The 18,798-nt window shown below is 39.1% G+C and overlaps 1 protein-coding gene across 1 annotated transcript in view; it reads left to right on the top strand.

The window, feature by feature from the left end:
• The window catches only part of LOC112255209 (AT-rich interactive domain-containing protein 5B), a 79,115-nt gene that overhangs the window by 19,123 nt on the left and 41,194 nt on the right, over positions 1 to 18,798 (top strand). The window contains exon 4 of the mRNA XM_024428253.2: positions 8,901 to 9,131. Within this exon, the coding sequence (XP_024284021.1) occupies positions 8,901 to 9,131 (231 nt within the window). The remainder of the gene's footprint in view (positions 1 to 8,900; positions 9,132 to 18,798) is intronic.

The raw sequence follows: 18,798 nt of genomic DNA on the forward strand, positions 1-18,798 counted from the left end.
TCATTAAAGTTGAGCAGAAAAAGACAGGATAAATAGACATCAACATGCACACATGCACATGCACAGACACGATACACAGACACAGGCGTACACAGAACCAAACACACACACGCACACACCCTTTTCTTAAAGCCATCATAGTGACATTATTAATTTCAACTTGAGGGCATTCACTTTGTTTGCGAATATACAATGTGGCTTTTATTATATAGGTTGCCAAGGCTCGTAGAGTCAGTATGCCTTGCCCTTTAGTTTTTATTGCCAGCCCATCATCCCACCATAATATCATTGAATATTTCATGAGAACATATATTAGTCCATCTGTGTTATGAATGCATTTCATGCTGCTCCAGTTGCAGTCTTTTTGTGCAGATTACAGTTACACGCTGGAATTCAATCAGAACTGCACTGCGGAAACCCACACTGCAAAAACAGCTTTGCCATTCATATTCACTGCACAGGAACAAAGTTATTTTTGTCAGTGGGGGGCTGTCAGTGCTGTTAAACTCAGGGTCAATGATTTCCTTCCCACTGACATTGTTTAAGAAAAGTTTCAGTATTTGTAAATCATATTGAATATTGTGGATATTTAAAGGTGGACTCAGTGAAATGACGTTGCCACAAGCAGCACCACAGATATTGCGATGAGCGAGATGCAGGATTCCGCTCTCACACAGTCACACACAGTATCTGAGCATGTGCATGGGTTCCCTTCATGTTGTTTGAGATTAGTAGGTACAGGACCAAAACAGCTAAGAAGGTTAGCCTTGCGTTCAACGCTCTTAGTTGTTGCGGAAATTGACCCACTATTCTGTTTACTTTGTGCACCTGCGTCATTTCGCTGAGTCTACCTTTAAAATGTTACGGTTAGTTTACCCATACGAAGTGTTACGTTTGGGAAGTACCAAACGTACCTTTAGACAGTTTGAGCAATGTTTTGTTGTTTCTAAAAAGGGTGAGACTTCTCACAGGTAGAACAAAGAAAGACATACACTGTAGGCCTAGTTGATAGACTTAATACTTCATGGACTCTTTTTTCCCATTGTGTTGTCCTGGCAGTTATTTCATTTACGTTTTCTATGTGTCGGCCACTTGTTAAAATCAGTTTTATTCATTAGCCCTTTTACTCTCCAACATTTATCCCAGTCATTGTTGTGAAAACAAATTCAAAAGGAGAGTGAACAGTTTCTTTTTGCCATACATCATGGATTTTTGGAGGCACTTTATGCCAATCTTATTTTGACACAACAATATTATTTTTGCATGACAATATGAATATTTGTATATATAACTGTTCAAGGTTTTACATTTTGTGGACAAAAAAACAACATTGTTTCATCAATATGGCACTAATATCATTATTCCGTTATTAGAAATTAATGTTCCAGTAGTTGTTCTTACATTCATCCATGTCAATTGTTCATTGTACTGGATGTAATTATTTAATTAGTTCCAGTTGGCTTAGCCTATCTACTGTTTATTTTAAGCTTCCCTGTACAGATCTGCTAATATGAGAGTTTCTTACATAATGACAGGAATTCACAATGGGCTCTGTTGAGTGACAGCCCCCACCCCCTCTTCTCTCATTATAGTCCTTAGAATAGGAAACATGCATGTCCTCAATAGTCTGTAGTTTACTCCCCTTTCTTTCTGTCTTTAACTGAAATATTAAGTCATGTTCTTTTTTATACTCTGTATGCTCTCAGTGACCTGCCATGATTTTACAATTGGGGGGGGGGAGTTCTTTGAGGAAATATACACAGCAAGTTTAATCAGGAATGACATATAATTCCCTTTGACCCAATTCCAAATTTTGGCCCAAATGGGAACTCTGTGTCCCATTAAAGATATATTTAAAGGAAAACTCAGCAATTATATTCTAGAATGCACTGAAAATGTATAGGCCATGAACTCATTCATGATCGTTATGATCCAAGAATACAGCTGCTCAATTGAGTTTGTGTCGGACAATGCCGCGTGACAAATGGAAAGGCCGGCCCATCAGAAGAGATTGTATATCATCACCTGGGAGAAAACCCCTTTGGACTTACAGTACCACTCAAAAGTTTGGACACGCTAGCGTCCCACCTGGCCAACATCCAGTGAGATTGCAGAGCGCCAAATTCAAATACAAAAATACTCATTATAAAAATTCTGAAAAGATACAACTATTTTACTTAGGTTTAAGGATTAACTTCTTGTGAATCCAACCACGGTGTCAGATTTAAAAAATGCTTTACTGCGAAAGCATACCTTACAATTATTTGAGAATATAGCCCAGCAGACAAATCATTACAAAGAGAAACCAGCACAGTAGAAGAGTTACACAAGTCAGAAATAGGGATAAAATGAATCACTTACCTTTGATGATCTTCATATGTTTGCACTCAGAAGACATTCATTTATTCAATAAATGTTCCTTTTGTTCGATAAAGTCTCTCTTTATATCCAAAAACCTCCGCTTTGTTCGCACATTTTCTTCAGTAATCCACAGGCTCAAACGTAGTCACAACAGGCAGACAAAATATCCAAACTGTATCCGTAAAGTTCATAGAAACATGTCAAATGATGTTTATATTCAATCCTCATGTTGTTTTTAGCCTAAATAATCGTTAATATTTCAACCAGACAATAACGTCGTCAATATAAAAGGTAAACAAGAAAGACACTCTCGGTCGCGCGCATGAAAAAGCTCTGTGTCACTGCAGGGTCCACTCATTCAGACTGCTCTTACACCCTCATTTTTCAGAATACAAGCTTGAAACCATTTCTAAAGACTGGTGACATCTAGTGGAAGGCATAGGAACTGCAATTTGAGTCCTAAGTCAATGGATACTGTAATGGCATTGAATAGAAAACTACAACAACAACAAAAATCCTACTTCCTGAATGGATTTTTCTCAGGTTTTCACCTGCCAAATCAGTTCTGTTATATTCACAGACATTATTTAACTTTAGAAACTTTAGAGTGTTTTCTATCTAAATTGATTAATTATATGCATATCCTATCTTCTGGGCCTGAGCAGAAAGCAGTTTAATTTGAGCATGCTTTTCATCCAAAATTCCAAATGCTGCCCCCTACCCTAGAGAAGTTAAACAAATCAAAATATATTTGAGATTTGAGATTTTTCAAAGTAGCCACCCTTTGCCTTGATGACAGCATTGCACACTCTTGGCAATCTCTCAAAAGGCTTCATGAGGTAGTCATTTCAGTTAACAGACGTGCTTTGTTAAAAGTTCATTTGTGGAATTTCTTTCTTCTTAATGCATTTGTGCCAATCAGTTGTGTTGTGACAAGGTAGGGGTGGTTTACAGAACATAGCCCTATTTGGTAAAAGACCAAGTCTATATCATGCTAAGAACAGCTCAAATAAGGAAAAAGAAACGACAATCCATCATTACTTTAAGACATGAAGGTCAGTCAATCCGGAACATTTTTAAAGTTTCTTCAAATGCAGTCGCAAAAACCATCAAGCGCTATGATGAAACTGACTTTCATGAGGACCGCCACAGGAAAGGAAGACCCAGAGTTACCTCTGTTGCAGAGGATAAGTTCATTTAGAGTTACCAGCCTTAGAAATTGCAGGCCAAATAAATGCTTCACAGAGTTCAAGTAACAGACACATCTCAACATCAAAGGACACCAATAAGAAGAAGAGACTTGCTTGGTCCAAGAAACACGAGCAATGGACATTAGACCGGTGCAAATCTTTCCTTTGGTCTGATGAGTCCAAATGTGAGATTTTTGGTTCCAACCGTTGTGTCTTTGTGAGACGCAGAGTAGGTGAACTAATGATCTCTGCATATTTTATTTTATATTTTTATTTGACCTTTATTTAATTAGGAAAGCCAGTTAAGAACAAATTCTTATTTTACAATGACGGCCTACCCTGGCCAAAGCCTCCCCTAACCCGGACAACGCTGGGGCAGTTGTACGCCACTCTATGGGACTCCCAATCACTGCTGGTTGTGATACAGCCCAGGATCGAACCAGGGTCTGTAGTGACGCCTCTATCACTGAGATGTAGTGCCTTAGTTCGCTGCACCACTCGGGAGCCCGTTTGGAGTATGTGTGGTTCCCACCGTGAAGCATGGAGGAGGAGGTGTGGGGGTGATGGTGTGGGGGTGCTTTGCTGGTGACACTGTCAGTGATTTATTTTGAATTCAAGGCACACTTAACCAGCATGGCTACCACAGAATTCTGCAGCGATATGCCATTCCATCTGGTTTGCGCTTAGTGGGACTATCGTTTGTTTTTCAACTGGACAATGACCCAACACACCTCCAGGCTATGTAAGGGCTATTTGATCAAGAAGGAGATTGATGGATTGCTGCATCAGATGACCTGGCCTCCACAATCACCTGACCTCAACCCAATTGAGATGATTTGGGATGAGTTGGAGAGTGAAGGAAAAGCAGCCAACAAGTGCTCAGCATATGTGGGAACTCTGTAGGAAAAGCATTCCAGGTGAAGCTGATTTGGAAAATGCCAAGAGTGTGCAAAGCTGTCAAAGGCAAAGAGTGGCTACTTCGAAGAATATAAAATATATTTTTTATTTGTTTTAACACTTTTTTGGTTACTACATGATCCCATATGTGTTATTTCATAGTTTTGGTGTCTTCACTATTATTCTACAATATAGAAAATAGTAAAATAAAGAAAAACCCTTGAATGAGTGGGTGTGTCCAAACTTTTGGTTGGTACTGTAAAATTAGTGGAATTAAATGCCTCCGATTTTCCCTGGCCTTCTTTTCATCCTTAGATTCAGTCATTTACACTGATAATCTCCTTTGGGTAAGGTTTTCTACATAACAGCCTGGCCACTGTTAATAATTTGTGAATGAGGAGTAGTGCTATACTGCAATATCTGGATTGGGATAGGCAAACAGAGCCATTAATCTCACTGGATGAATAAAACAAAGACCAAGGTACGCTGTTGGGGCCTGTTTACCACGGACAAAAGATATTGACTGTCAGTTTGGTAAAATCTCTGTTTCTGCTTGTCTAAGTCAACTTTCTTGTTCCTAACAATAATACCTTTCTGGTATAGGCAATTATGGGTCTTATGTTTGGAGTATGGTTGTGGTGATGCAGGGTTGAAGCTATAATTTGGTTCAGGCATAAAACCTCTGGAACATTTGGATGCTGCCTTGTTTGTAATAGCCATGGTCTTTGATAGTCAAAGGAACCAATTTGGCACAAGGAGCTCTGAATAATTTCATCATGTATTACAGAGCCTATTAAATGCAAACTTTTCAATCTAGCAATCAATAACGCAGACAGCTTACACTGGCCCCATGCCAACGACATTAGAACTGCTAGCGCTTGTTGCTAGGGAGCAGAGCCCGCTTAGGGGAAGGAATGTTTAATGTAATAGAATCACATAAATCAACAAAGGGAAAGTGCTGCGTTCTTTTTCTAAACCATTTTGAAATAGGAGTATGTTTTTTTAAATGTCGTTTATTGCTAAAAAAAATTATGTGAACTGTGAGAACATCTGGAACCAAATTAAGAACAGTGTGTAGAGTAATTGTGCAGTTTTTTTCTTCAGTATGCATGTAGCTGGCCTGAATTCTTGCGCAGCACACTTGAATAAATGGAGGTGAAAATTATATAAATGTTTATTTTTGTCTCAGGAGGACACCCTCCCCCTCTCCACTCCTTAAAAAATCTAGAACAGAAAGAGGCACTTTAGTGCTGTTAGATAATTAAGAACAGGAACCAACTTGCAGAGAGAGCAGCCCTCTGCTGCCCTTCATACCATTTCAATAGAACATTTCCTCTGGGTGTTTGTGGCCTTTTGTGAGAATACCATTCGCTTTGAAGGCTTTACGGACATGCCTTGTGAATATAACAGGGACTAATAGTTCTCTTAGGGCTGATCTAAACCGGGCCATTTTTTGATGCAGCTGATATTATTGGTTGTTGTGAAGATGCGAGTCAATACTTGAGTGTAATGTAGCAGAGGTGATTGGAGCCCATTGAATCATGGTGGATACATTATGCGTCATGAATATGAAGGGGTTTTGATTTTTTTTTCCTTAGGGAGGACAAGCTAGTCGTTACTGAAATATGATTGTCTTTTTGCATTCTCTCCAGTATTTATTACTGGCAGATGCTGTGATTTTTTTGGTTCAATAAAAACAAACAGCTTGAGAGCCAGCATGCATATAGCTCTCTGTGTCGTCCTTTATATGAAAAGTGTATATGCTGCAGGAAAGAGAGGAGGATGAATCCGTTATGTGTTATACATTATGAAAGAAGTCTTTGGTAAATGGAAACAAGGCAACCTCTGAAATCAATACAGAGCTGAACAGCAAAAAGGTAGTGGATGGAGAGAGAATACAAAATAGTCTCCTTCTCCAGTTTCCCTCGTTTATTCCCTCTACTTTCAAAAGCTTTACATGTTGTTTTGATAGCTGTGGGGTACCTACTGTAAGAACAGATATCAAAGTGACGTTATTGGCTCATACATTTATTACATCTCTCAAATCCTATCACATTAAGCTTCAGTAAATTCCTTGGCTGGTTAGATAATGTGGAAATTTTGACAACAGCAAATTTCAGCTGAGTGAGTGATTGTGTGAGAATGATGTATGTCCGCATTTTTGCCTCAGTGAACAGAACTTCAGTCACAGTCTTTTGAAAGATCTTGTCAGTTCTTTTGTCTGGTATAATGATTGTAAGCCATACAGTTTACAAAAGCAATTTGGTTAATGCATTGGGTTTTTCCTAGCATAAAATAGTTTTTTGGAGTCTGTGTTTGAAAATACAATTTCCTTTACTCTTCACCAGGCAATCTCAATGGAAGGAAACCCACAAGTAGGTTTGAAAGGGTTGTTATCAATGACCGGAGAAGTGAAAAGCAAAAATGCGCTCATTGCCTATGGTTGTTCAGAGTAATGGTGATGCAGGAAGCAGCGGTATTATAAATAGTAGGCCTATATCCCAGATTCATCGACCTTGTCCTTGAGTTGCCTTGTAATTGAGTTCTGCACTTAGATTTTCTTATGGAGGCACTATAATCCGTCTACTGTATAGTTACAGTTGAATTGCATATTGTGTAATACACTCTTATATGTCCTCGGTTATGAATAGTAATCACCTGTCTTGAATTGTTTTGATTACATCCTGTCACATTGTGTTTATGCTGATGATACAGACACTGTGTTGTGTTTATTAGTTTTGAGATTGCTTGACGATGCATAAAAATAAATAAAAATCTGTTACATGGTAGTTTAATCATCATAGAAGTGCCTCTAGGTTCTACACAAAAGCTTCTTGTCAAAAACCAGCTGTTTTAGTCGAAAGTAGTAAAAACAGAGCGAGATCAATTACATAATGTCCTTTCTCTCCGGATTTTAACTCTCTAGTGACAGAGCTAAGGCCCCAGCCAATTTAAATTATTATGTAAAGATAACAATGTCCTTTATTTGGAAAGGTCAGACTTTACGAACAAAGGGACATAAGGTGTGTATACCATTATGCACACGCAGTTTCGCTCACACACACACACGCACTCGCATTCACACACAGGTACTTAGTCCTACTATACAGTAAATGCCCCATGGCTTCTTCCCCAGCAAGTTGAATCTAATCAAGAGAATGCTGGGAGGGCCCTCAGGAGATTGCCAGGTTCCAGGGTTGGCTAGTTCAAATAAAATCCTTGACATTTGGATAAAAACCAAGTGCCACCAAGCAGTAATTGCATGCGACCACAGACACACATCTGTGGTGTGTGTGTTTGAGGAGGGGGCTTTCATTCCCTCCCTTTTGAAGTATTAGTCATGTGTAGTTAACTAACTGGCTCGGTTGTCTGTGAAGGGTGGCTCTATTGGACTATGGTACCAAGTAGGGCTGGGCTGCAAATTAATGGTGTCAAATAGAGGTGTGCCACCTGACCCTGTCCAATAGAAATGCTCATTTTTGTTGGACTATTCAGATCATATTTCATATCAATGATTATCATCGACAATTATGATTTTAATTATTATCCGTATCACCCAAAACCTAGTACATGTACAGTACCTCATACAAAAAGCCCCATTGTTATGTTGTGGAATGTTTGAGTAGGTGCTACTACAGAATGCCTGCATTCAACACCTCATTACGCATAACACCTCTGGCTGGATATATGCCAAGTAATGCTACCCAGGGATTGTTCAACAAATTCTAATAGCTAGATATTCAGTCTATACTGTATGCAGTGAAAGAGAGAGAACAAGAGAAATAGGGAGAGGGAAGGGAGGGTGAATGAGGGAGTGTTCCATTTCTTTATGATTTATCTTTCCCTTGCCCTGGTCTAGCAGTTTTGCCAACTCAACCTTACATTTCTGTAGATGTGTTGCAATGCATACATGGTGGATTTTTATGCTTATATGGGCCAAGGGGTATATTTTATTATTTCATGTCTAACAGTACACGGTTTGGGCTCAATACAAGTATATTTCCCCATCATAAAGTATATGTTTTTTTCCTGTCATATATTGCATGATATACATAGCCATATCAGCTGGTAGATTTTGATGGATTGTCTAGGGTTTTCTCTAAGAAGGTTACAACATTTTCTACATAAACTGCCTGTTTCTGAATGACAAGACTGCCTTAAGGGGCATTTCTTAAATGCTTGTTTTCCTAAAATGAACAATCCTGGGAAAACTGCTGCTTGAATTTACTTATATGTTGCTTGTTAAAACCTGTCAATCTAGATGTGAAAATCTTTGTTACCTTGACATTTGCTTTCCCTTTGCCTCTGCTATTATCAGTTTACGTCATACATAAAGTATTATTCATTCCCCTATCCAAGTGAAATGTGTCATTATCAGCGTGTGTGTGGGTTTAAACTATATTTGTTTGAAACTAGGGCTAACTGTTTGTTTCTATATTTGTTTTGTTCCAGGTCAGGAAGATGACGGCAAGAAAGTGCTGGTGATGAGCTACCCCCAGTACTGTCGTTACCGCTCGGTCCTGGCCCGGCTCAGAGAGCAGCCGTCTGCCCTGCTGACGGACCACACCGTGCTGGCTTTGGGCGGCATCGCCTCCCAACACAACACCACACGCATCCTCTACTGCAGGGACACCTTCGAACACCCCACCCTGCTGCAGAATGAGAGTGTCTGCGAAGAGTTCGGTAAATCCCAAAGCGCTAGGGTGCAGGTAGTAACTGTTCAGTTTCTGCTCAGTAACTGCTCAGTTTCAAAAGGTTTTCTCCAATTTTGCGCCGACTAAACACCACACAGGGTGGGGTCACTTCTACTTTGATTCAAGTCACTTCAGGGGATTAATTGAAATTCAATTCATGATTTCAAAATGCCCTATGGACCTGAGATGATTCAATTCTCTTCTTAAATTGACTGAATTGAAATTGAACTGACCCCAACCCTTCAAAACACACCAGACTGAGTATCATCGGCCCTTGAGATAGTCTTTCTTTAACTTTGTGCGTTTCCACAAAGAGCACTGTTGTATAGCTTAACTCATAGTAATTGTGGAACAGGTCAACATTTTTGGAGAGATTGTCAGTGTGGGTAATTTAATTTTAAAAGAGAAGGCGAGGAGGTGAAGGGAAACTGTTATATGCCTAGGAAAATACTATATGAATAACATGCTCACATCCTGCTGCTGCTCGTACTATTGGCTCATAGTGTCAGCCCTCATACTACTGGTTCATAGTGCCAGTGCTCATACTACTGGCTCATAGTGTCAGCCCTCATACTACTGGTTCATAGTGCCAGTGCTCATACTACTGGCTCATAGTGTCAGCCCTCATACTATTGGCTCATAGTGTCAGCCCTCATACTACTGGCTCATAGTGAGCCCTCATACTACTGGCTCATAGTGTCAGCCCTCATACTACTGGCTCATAGTGTCAGCCCTCATACTACTGGCTCATAGTGAGCCCTCATACTACTGGCTCATAGTGCCAGCGCTCGTACTACTGGCTCATAGTGCCAGCGCTCGTACTACTGGCTCATAGTGCCAGCGCTCGTACTACTGGCTCATAGTGCCAGCGCTCGTACTACTGGCTCATAGTGCCAGCGCTCATACTACTGGCTCATAGTGCCAGTGCTTATACTACTGGCTCATAGTGCCAGCGCTCATACTACTGGCTCATAGTGCCAGTGCTTGTACTACTGGCTCATAGTGCCAGCGCTCATACTACTGGCTCATAATGTCAGCCCTCATACTACTGGCTCATAGTGTCAGCCCTCATACTACTGGCTCATAGTGAGCCCTCATACTACTGGCTCATAGTGTCAGCCCTCATACTACTGGCTCATAGTGTCAGCCCTCATACTACTGGCTCATAGTGCCAGTGCTCATACTACTGGCTCAGCCCTCATACTACTGGCTCATAGTGTCAGCCCTCATACTACTGGCTCATAGTGTCAGCCCTCATACTACTGGCTCATAGTGTCAGCCCTCATACTACTGGCTCATAGTGTCAGCCCTCATACTACTGGCTCATAGTGTCAGCCCTCATACTACTGGCTCATAGTGCCAGCGCTCATACTACTGGCTCATAGTGCCAGCGCTCGTACTACTGGCTCATAGTGCCAGCGCTCATACTACTGGCTCATAGTGCCAGTGCTTATACTACTGGCTCATAGTGCCAGCGCTCATACTACTGGCTCATAGTGCCAGTGCTTGTACTACTGGCTCATAGTGCCAGCGCTCATACTACTGGCTCATAGTGCCAGCGCTCGTACTACTGGCTCATAGTGCCAGCGCTCGTACTACTGGCTCATAGTGCCAGCGCTCGTATTACTGGCTCATAGTGCCAGTGCTTGTACTACAGGCTCATAGTGCCAGTGTTTATACTACTGGCTCATAGTGCCAGTGATCGTACTACTGGCTCATAGTGCCAGTGATCGTACTACTGGCTCATAGTGCCAGCGCTCGTATTACTGGCTCATAGTGCCAGTGTTTATACTACTGGCTCATAGTGCCAGTGATCGTACTACTGGCTCATAGTGCCAGCGCCTGTTAGTGTTACACCGTATTCAGGCACAAGCCTTTTTCACACTCTGACTGAAATTCCTTTATGTAAACACCAGTTCTCTCAATCCACCACATTAATGTGTGTTTTATTCATGTTAGGAAACATTAAATTCACCCATGTTTAATCCAGATTTTTATTAGGTCAAGTGCCAGGGGCAGTGAATAATGGGCCGTTGTTAAAGCTAGAAGTGACCATAAATGATTGTATTTATGCTTTTCCAATGCTAATCCTGACCTTTATCATTGGCCAAATCTTTTTCTAGGGTTGCCCCTTTAACAGACGTTCTGTTGACAAACAGCCACCTCTGGGTGTGTGGACATAATGTCATTTGTTTCACTGCAGAATTACTGGAACACTGCTGATAATTACAATTCTGCTATCTAGAGAAGTGACACTGTCATTTATATAAACTTGAGGGTTTATTATGGTTTGGTTACTCAAGGCCCTAGTAATAGCAAGGCAACTTGACATGATGTCAAACAACTTTCTTCCTATTTCCATATTCATGTAACCTAATTTCTACCAAACTGCGGAGACTGTATTGACAATGTGACTATCACATATTATTCTCACATTTTCTGTGAGATAGAACAAAAATGATGAATTACATAACATAATCTAGGAAGAAAAGTTTGAAGTAATATTAGTGTTCCAAGGCAGTTCCACTGAGAGATAGAGGTAGTATGATGACCTTTGCTCTTTGGCAATCATATTAGAATTGCAATTATGTGGTTGGAATATGCTGTGAGAGAACATGTTATCCTGAACATTGGTATAATTACTTGCCTGGCAACATGCTTTCAGAATATTTTGAGACATGTCATTCTTCTTTTCCTGCAACAAAGTAATAATGTTGCTTACCCTCCCTGCCCCCATCTCTGAGAAACATAATACCCGTTGCTTAAACAAACAGTGTTTTGAAAGCTGATGAGGCACTCATGTTTGAGGTGAAACTACAGGCACGTTCCTTCATTTAGTCTTTTATTCTAGCTGCTATGTCTGGAAAGGAAATAGAATCGATATCTATTTATGCAAAAATGGTTGTTATTGTTTGCCTGTTTGAGATGTTTCCACTCATATTTGTTTTAATGTTCATTAAAGAGGAGCATTTTCTGGAATCCATCTGAATTATTTTAGTAATCCCCGAGGGGGGATTTATTGCTGGATATTAATGCTTACCAGATGCATAGACCCTAAAGAGATTCTATTTTTAACGTATTGTGAAATGAAGGACACTTGCTCTGGAGTGTAAACTGTGTTAATGTTCCTGTAAAAGCACTGTAGCATGGCCAGTATGAGGCCAGAATGTAAACACACTGATACAGGAGTGATTTCCTTTGTGTGCCTGTGTCACTCCCCTCCACTGAATCCCAGTAAAGCTGGAGATTGCCTAAGACAGGCCCATTTTTATCCTGCTAAACTGTTAACATGTGCTCTCCCATATAGATTGGAATAATTTCTGCTCTGAAATCTTTTTTTAAAGCTAAGATCAGGTTATAAAGCTGGCACTGTTTTAATGTATTTGGGTAATCATATAGCTTTTATTTTCTCATATACACTGAGTTTTTCCACAAGATGTTAGCAAGAACCTCACATTGGTATTGAACTAAAAGCATTTTCAGTCTACTGAATTAGCATGACTGTGTGGTGAAGCATAATATCCCTTATTTTTCATCCTAATTAGAAACATACAGGACAAGCTGCCCAGATGCACATTATTATAGTCCTTTTAGTCTGTACAGAAAAAAAGCCTGGAGAGGTATCATTTATCTGGACAGAGCGAGGAGGGAGAAGACTTTCACAGGCTCTTGATGTGGCTTAATTCCTACACAACACAACTTATAGAGGTTGAGGAGTAGAATGCTGAAGCCTGGAGTCAGATCCATGAGTCATGAGGGATGATATTATACACCCTTGAAGTTTAAGTATGTTATGAGGGGGCTCTTTTGCTCCTCATATTTGCAGGTAGGGGCATGTTGGTCTTTTTGAACATAGTTTATGAGTATCGTAAATAGCATCATTCTTACTTACACTAATCTCTCACATCCTCATTACAGTACAATGGAGGAAGGCCTCTGTGTTAGTCATCGAGGGAAATATCTCACTATTTCTCAGAAGAATAAATTGCCCTACAACCAGACAATAGGTATAGTGGAAAAGCATGCCCTGATCTATTTGAAATGAATATGATTATTTATAATCACCATGCTGGAAGATTTTACATGACAAAGTCGTAACGATAGCTCTTTGGTTAACTCAATCCCATCAAATGTAACCAGAGCGTAATCTATGAGAATAAATATGGTTTATTGATGTATGGGTGCGTTTATCCGTGCATTCATTTATTTATAGGTCGCTGTGATTTCTCCCTTCCGGTAATGAATAGCATAAGTCTTGAGCTCCTTCACTGCTCGGTAGTTATATATGAAACAGATTGTTTGGTTATTTAAAACCCCAGAGCCATTTAGTTTTTGTTTCACTCTGTCAATAGCAATAATCTGGAAACGTTTGAAGGTTAGCCCGTTTTTAGCAAATCCCACATTACGTCATTTTGTCTGTTTTACATTCGCGCTCATGGAAAGACATGCCATATTTGGGACAGCCCCTCTGTGTGTTGTTATGCTTGACTTTCATCCTTAAAAGTTTTTTTTCTCTTTAAACAAAAGCCATTAAGCGACACTGCCAACTCAAAGGCACTAGGCAAATCTGAAACTGGACATGGTAAACTCTCCAACATGTAAACTCTACATATATGTATTTTTAGATCATGACACTATTAATGTATCTGTTTTCATATTTTTAATTACATATATTTGCTAATGGGATAGGGCAGATAAGATGTATGATGGTGGTGTGAGGGCAAAACCTATGTATGTTAAAATCACACACAGTAACTGGATCTAAATGGAGTAGGGTGATGTTATCAAGATTGAGGTCAGAGTTCAGTGCATTCCTTACTCTGCTTGTCAGCCTTGTTTTGGTTTAAGCTGGCAGAGTTCAGAGAATGATCTGTGTTAATGAGTCCCAATGACACACTGCAAAGAGCATGAATGTGTCACATGAAGAGGAAAGTGGACAAAAATAATGGAAGACAGAGAGGGAGAGATTTAGGTGTGCTTAAGTTACATTTTGATTTGATTCTGAAAGAGTAAAGAAAACGTGTTAATCTCTAGGTTTAAGTTAAATGTATTGTACTGTACATGTGGAAATGGTATAGGGGGAATTCAATGCTTGAGTGTACCTTTATATTAGTGTACATTAGTGTACACTCAAGCACTACAACTTTGAGTTTGCACAGCACAAAGCATACACATTCACACCCTCAAACGCACTCCATCCAATGAGAATGATTTCATAATAAACGTGTTTGAACAGTTTAATTGGCTCTTCCTGGAATAACTCCGTTTCACTTCATTTGATATGATGAAAGAGTAATGTTCCCTCCCAAGGGGGGCATACACAACACTGCATAAATAAAGCTGCAGTGGAAAATGACAGCAATAATAAACAAGGCAAATTCATCCGCACTCCTGCCAATTTTAGCTCAAATTGCTTTTGGTTTATTTGCTAATCATGTTAATTAGCAGATCTTGTTTTAAGTAAATTGAATATTAATTCCAGAAGGATGAAAGAGCATGGTTATTCAGTATAAGTAAAGTATCAGATGGTTGTTGGGTAAGATGTGACAAAAATATTCTCTTCACACAACCCTTTTAAAATGACGTACAGTAGACACTTTTCAATCTAAGCTAGTTTGAGCCTTTATGACATGGAATGTAGTTCTGCACTAAGGCATTTAGTTTATGTACAACTACAAACTGAGGAACAGAGGCATGAACAACAAAAAAGAGCCTTGAACTTTGCTTGGAAACTTAAACCTCCGTCTCCTTATTAAACAACATCGAGATATTACGGACTTGTGTCTTCAGCTGCATCATTAGCTTGCAGGGCTTTTAACGTTTGGCTCTGTGGTTAAGCCAACCAGATGGAATAGTAGTGGACATAATGGAAGTGTGTATGCCCACTTAAGGGCAATGTAGTTAAATGCTGGCAGTTAAATGCTGTGTTCACCTGTGAGGTAGGGAAGCGAGAGGCTGAACTGAAAAAGGACTGTTCAATTTCCTGTAAACATACATGCTGCGATGTGGGCCTGTTGCCATGGGTACTGCGGTCCAGACAGGATTTGATGATGATTGATAATTACTACCTGGCGTTTGGTCTTCATCTTCACAAATATATGGCTAGATTTGCCCTCCACGATATATCTGGCAAATTGTTCCCTTTGATAATAGGTTTTTAATGTTCAACAGTCAATGTTTGTTGGGTATAGCAATCATTTTCTCATGTAATTATATTTCCCAGAAATAAATGCAATGTAAAATCAATTGTGACTTGTGACTTATCCAGGATGGTGGCAGAATTTAATTTACAAATTCTTGCAACAAAAAAAAGGATAGAGGGTGTTATGTCGGTAGTCGCATATTGAAATTTGAGCATTTGAAAATGGCTATTGCATTTACTTTTATTGTTATTCAAATGAGATTAGTTGAATTTGTCATTTCCATGATAAGAGCATGGCATTGTGCTACTCGTTAGCTCACATAAACACAGGCAATTTGAAGCCATCTCATTACAGTATTCAGCTCTGAAAGGATAACAAGCCATCACATTATTTCACTACCACTGTCATTTACTAGCATACTACAGTAGGCTACTTGTCACACTATATTTCACATTTCTGAACACCCTGCAGTAATAGCAAACCACTTAGATGAGAGGAAATAGTCATTTTCTCACATCAGATGGCGTCACTCCTACATGATGCTCGTTCCTCAAACGATCTGTCTTGTAGGACGTTGAACTCATTTCTAAAAATCAAGATTTTGCCCATCCGCCTAACACTAGTTTGCCAGCTTGTTGATGAAGTTGTACTGCACCAAAGTTATGGGACTGTTCTCAGAAATCAGCATGTATCTGACTCTGACAGCTGGCACCGTGCCTCGCTACTTTGTAACAATTGGCCAACGCGATAACGTCGCAGAGAGCAGTCCGCTGTGCTGTAGAACGTTGTGCAGTAATCACGGCAGAGAAGATATCATGAAAACTAGTTTGTGCATTAGCTAGAATTTCACTACACTAGCTAGCTAGAGGGAGTATTCGGCATTGAGTGTGTCAACTGGCGTTGTTAGCATCCCTGCCTTTCGTTTCATATGGATTGATTTGAGACTGGTTCAGCCAGCAAGCAGACACACTAGCTAGCTAACTCATTAGGTAGCAAATTTTAATTTCAAATTTCACACAGTAATGGAAAAGTACTAAGTGTTCATACTTAGGTAAAAAATACCCTAATAGAAAATGACTCAAGTAAAAGTCACCCAGTAAAATACTATTAAAAGTCTAAAAGTATTTGGTTTTAAATATACTTAAGTATCAAAAGTAAAAGGAATAGTACAGATAATTTCATGTATTTTATTTTTATTTTTTAGATAGCCAGGGGCACACTCCAACACTTAGACATAATTTACAAACAAATAGTTTGTGTTTAGTGAGTCCGTCAGCTCAGAGGCAGTAAGGATGACCGGGAATGTTCTCTTGATAAGTGCTTGAATTGGAACATTTTCATGTCTTGCGAAACATTCAAAATGTAACGAGTAATTTTGGGTGTCAGGGAAAATGTATGGAGTAAAAAGTACATTATTTTCTTTTGGAATGTAGTGAAATAAAATAAAGTTGTCAAGAAAAGTACAGATACCCCCAAAAAACGACTTAAGTAGTACTATAAAGTATGTTTACTTAAGTACTTGACACCACTGATTTCATAAATACTGATTATACCACCACAAAACACCTTAGCTAGATGTAGAATTAGGTAGTGAATACTTGCTCTTAAAAAAGTCAATATTAGCTACAGAATTTGTCAAATTAACTCTGACTCTTTTGAGGATGAAAGGTGGTTCAGTGGACAATGTCACCTTGGTAACATTTTAAAATGTTAGGACAGCATATTGTAGCCAAAATTATTTTAAGCTATCCCGAATTATCAGACAAATCAGTGCAGGTGGACGTCACGCTAGCTGACGTGAGACAATGAGGAAATAGTCCCAACTCAAAACTCTATATGAGTTACGAAGACTGTAGGAATGCAAAGATGCCCAGGTTCTGTTAAATAGATAATGATTACTCAACATCCCATGTGAGCAGGTTTGGGGAGTAATTACGTTCCATTAAACTGATACTTCTAGAATTTACTTTTAACTTCAGAAAGGATGTTTGTGAAAAAATTATTTGATACCTTTCCGTTGTCTCAATGATATTCAAATCAGCATTGAAAAAAGGCGCAAGTTTAAGTTTGTTCTGCCTGATCGAGTCTGACCACGTCAGAGACCAATGATGACACGCCAAATGGGTTTGATGGATCGTGGGAAAGAGCAGCAATAGGATTTTTTGTAGGCTACAGTCCAAGCTATGTCTTCCAATGGTAATGACTGCTGGTGTAGCCTACGGGTGATACGAATATAACTTGTTATTGATATCTACATAGAGCATTGATGTTAATCACACTGCTACTCTTTCATTTAGCTATTTGCGCATTACGGATTGTGGTTGTTGTGGATAGCTATTCACAAATGTTTGTGTATTTTAACCCAATAATGGTTTAATTGAAATGTAAGCTGCTTATCAATCATTGTTTTTTTATACCAGTGGACAGCCAGTAAAAAATGCGCTTTTGCAACAGCTGCCTATTGCGGGAGTTCCTGAGAAGACCACGAGTGGGGCTTTTATTGTTCAATATAATTCATACTGATTCAAAAACAAATGTCCATAGGCCAAATGGTACACATGCTCAAACTCGCATACTTTTTGATAGACTTAACAGCTGCAAATGATCGAGATATCAAAGTGTCACCAAAAAAAAACGTAAACAGCATATGGCATACATTTTTCACATGCAAATAGCACTTTTCGGCAGTGCTCAGATCTTACCATTCCATGAGAGGATCATTTATTTTTCAACTCAAAGCAATAAGCCCAATAAGTCCTCCATTACAACAACAAACAGAGTAGGAAAACAATTCCTTACTTTTTGGGTTATGCACAGGTAAAACAATTTGGCTAATCTACTGTATATTTCTAAGTCCTACTCTTGAAGATCAAGGAGTATTCCATTCATTGGAATGACTGGAAATCTGACAGAGTTTGGTTTTTAATGTAAAGATGAAGCCTAATTGTGTTATTTGAAGTGGCAGCAAGAGGTTAGAAGAAGCCTACATAACCAACACATTTAGTAAAATGCACCATCCATTTATGGCGATCTATGTAAACTCTATCATTGATTTATCCTGCAATAGATATCGTTCAATTGGTAATATTTGTTTTTGTCTTCCTCTAATGCATCTTAAGGGGAAAGTAATCTAAAAGTAACTGAAAGTAATCAGATTGCGTACTGAGTTTGGGTAATCCAAAAGTTATGTTAACGATTACAATTTTGAACAGGTAACTAGTAATTGTAATGGATTACATTTAGAAAGTAGTCTTAAATAAATCTACTTTGAAACATACAGTATACAGTATGGTTATGGGCTTAAAAAAGTACACCTGTACCATGTCTGATATAGAGTTGGAATGTATTACATTTTGAGTTTGCATCCCAATATTACACTTTATGTACATCACATAAGACTGAAATATAACAACCGTTTGACATAGAAACACCGGATTTTCGTCAGTGGAGAAAAAAAAGGTGTATTAATTTTGAAAAATATTAATAACATACCACCCATGAGGGCAATTTGGT

This window comes from Oncorhynchus tshawytscha, linkage group LG01, assembly GCF_018296145.1.
Source record: "Oncorhynchus tshawytscha isolate Ot180627B linkage group LG01, Otsh_v2.0, whole genome shotgun sequence".
Taxonomy (NCBI): Eukaryota; Metazoa; Chordata; class Actinopteri; order Salmoniformes; family Salmonidae; genus Oncorhynchus; species Oncorhynchus tshawytscha.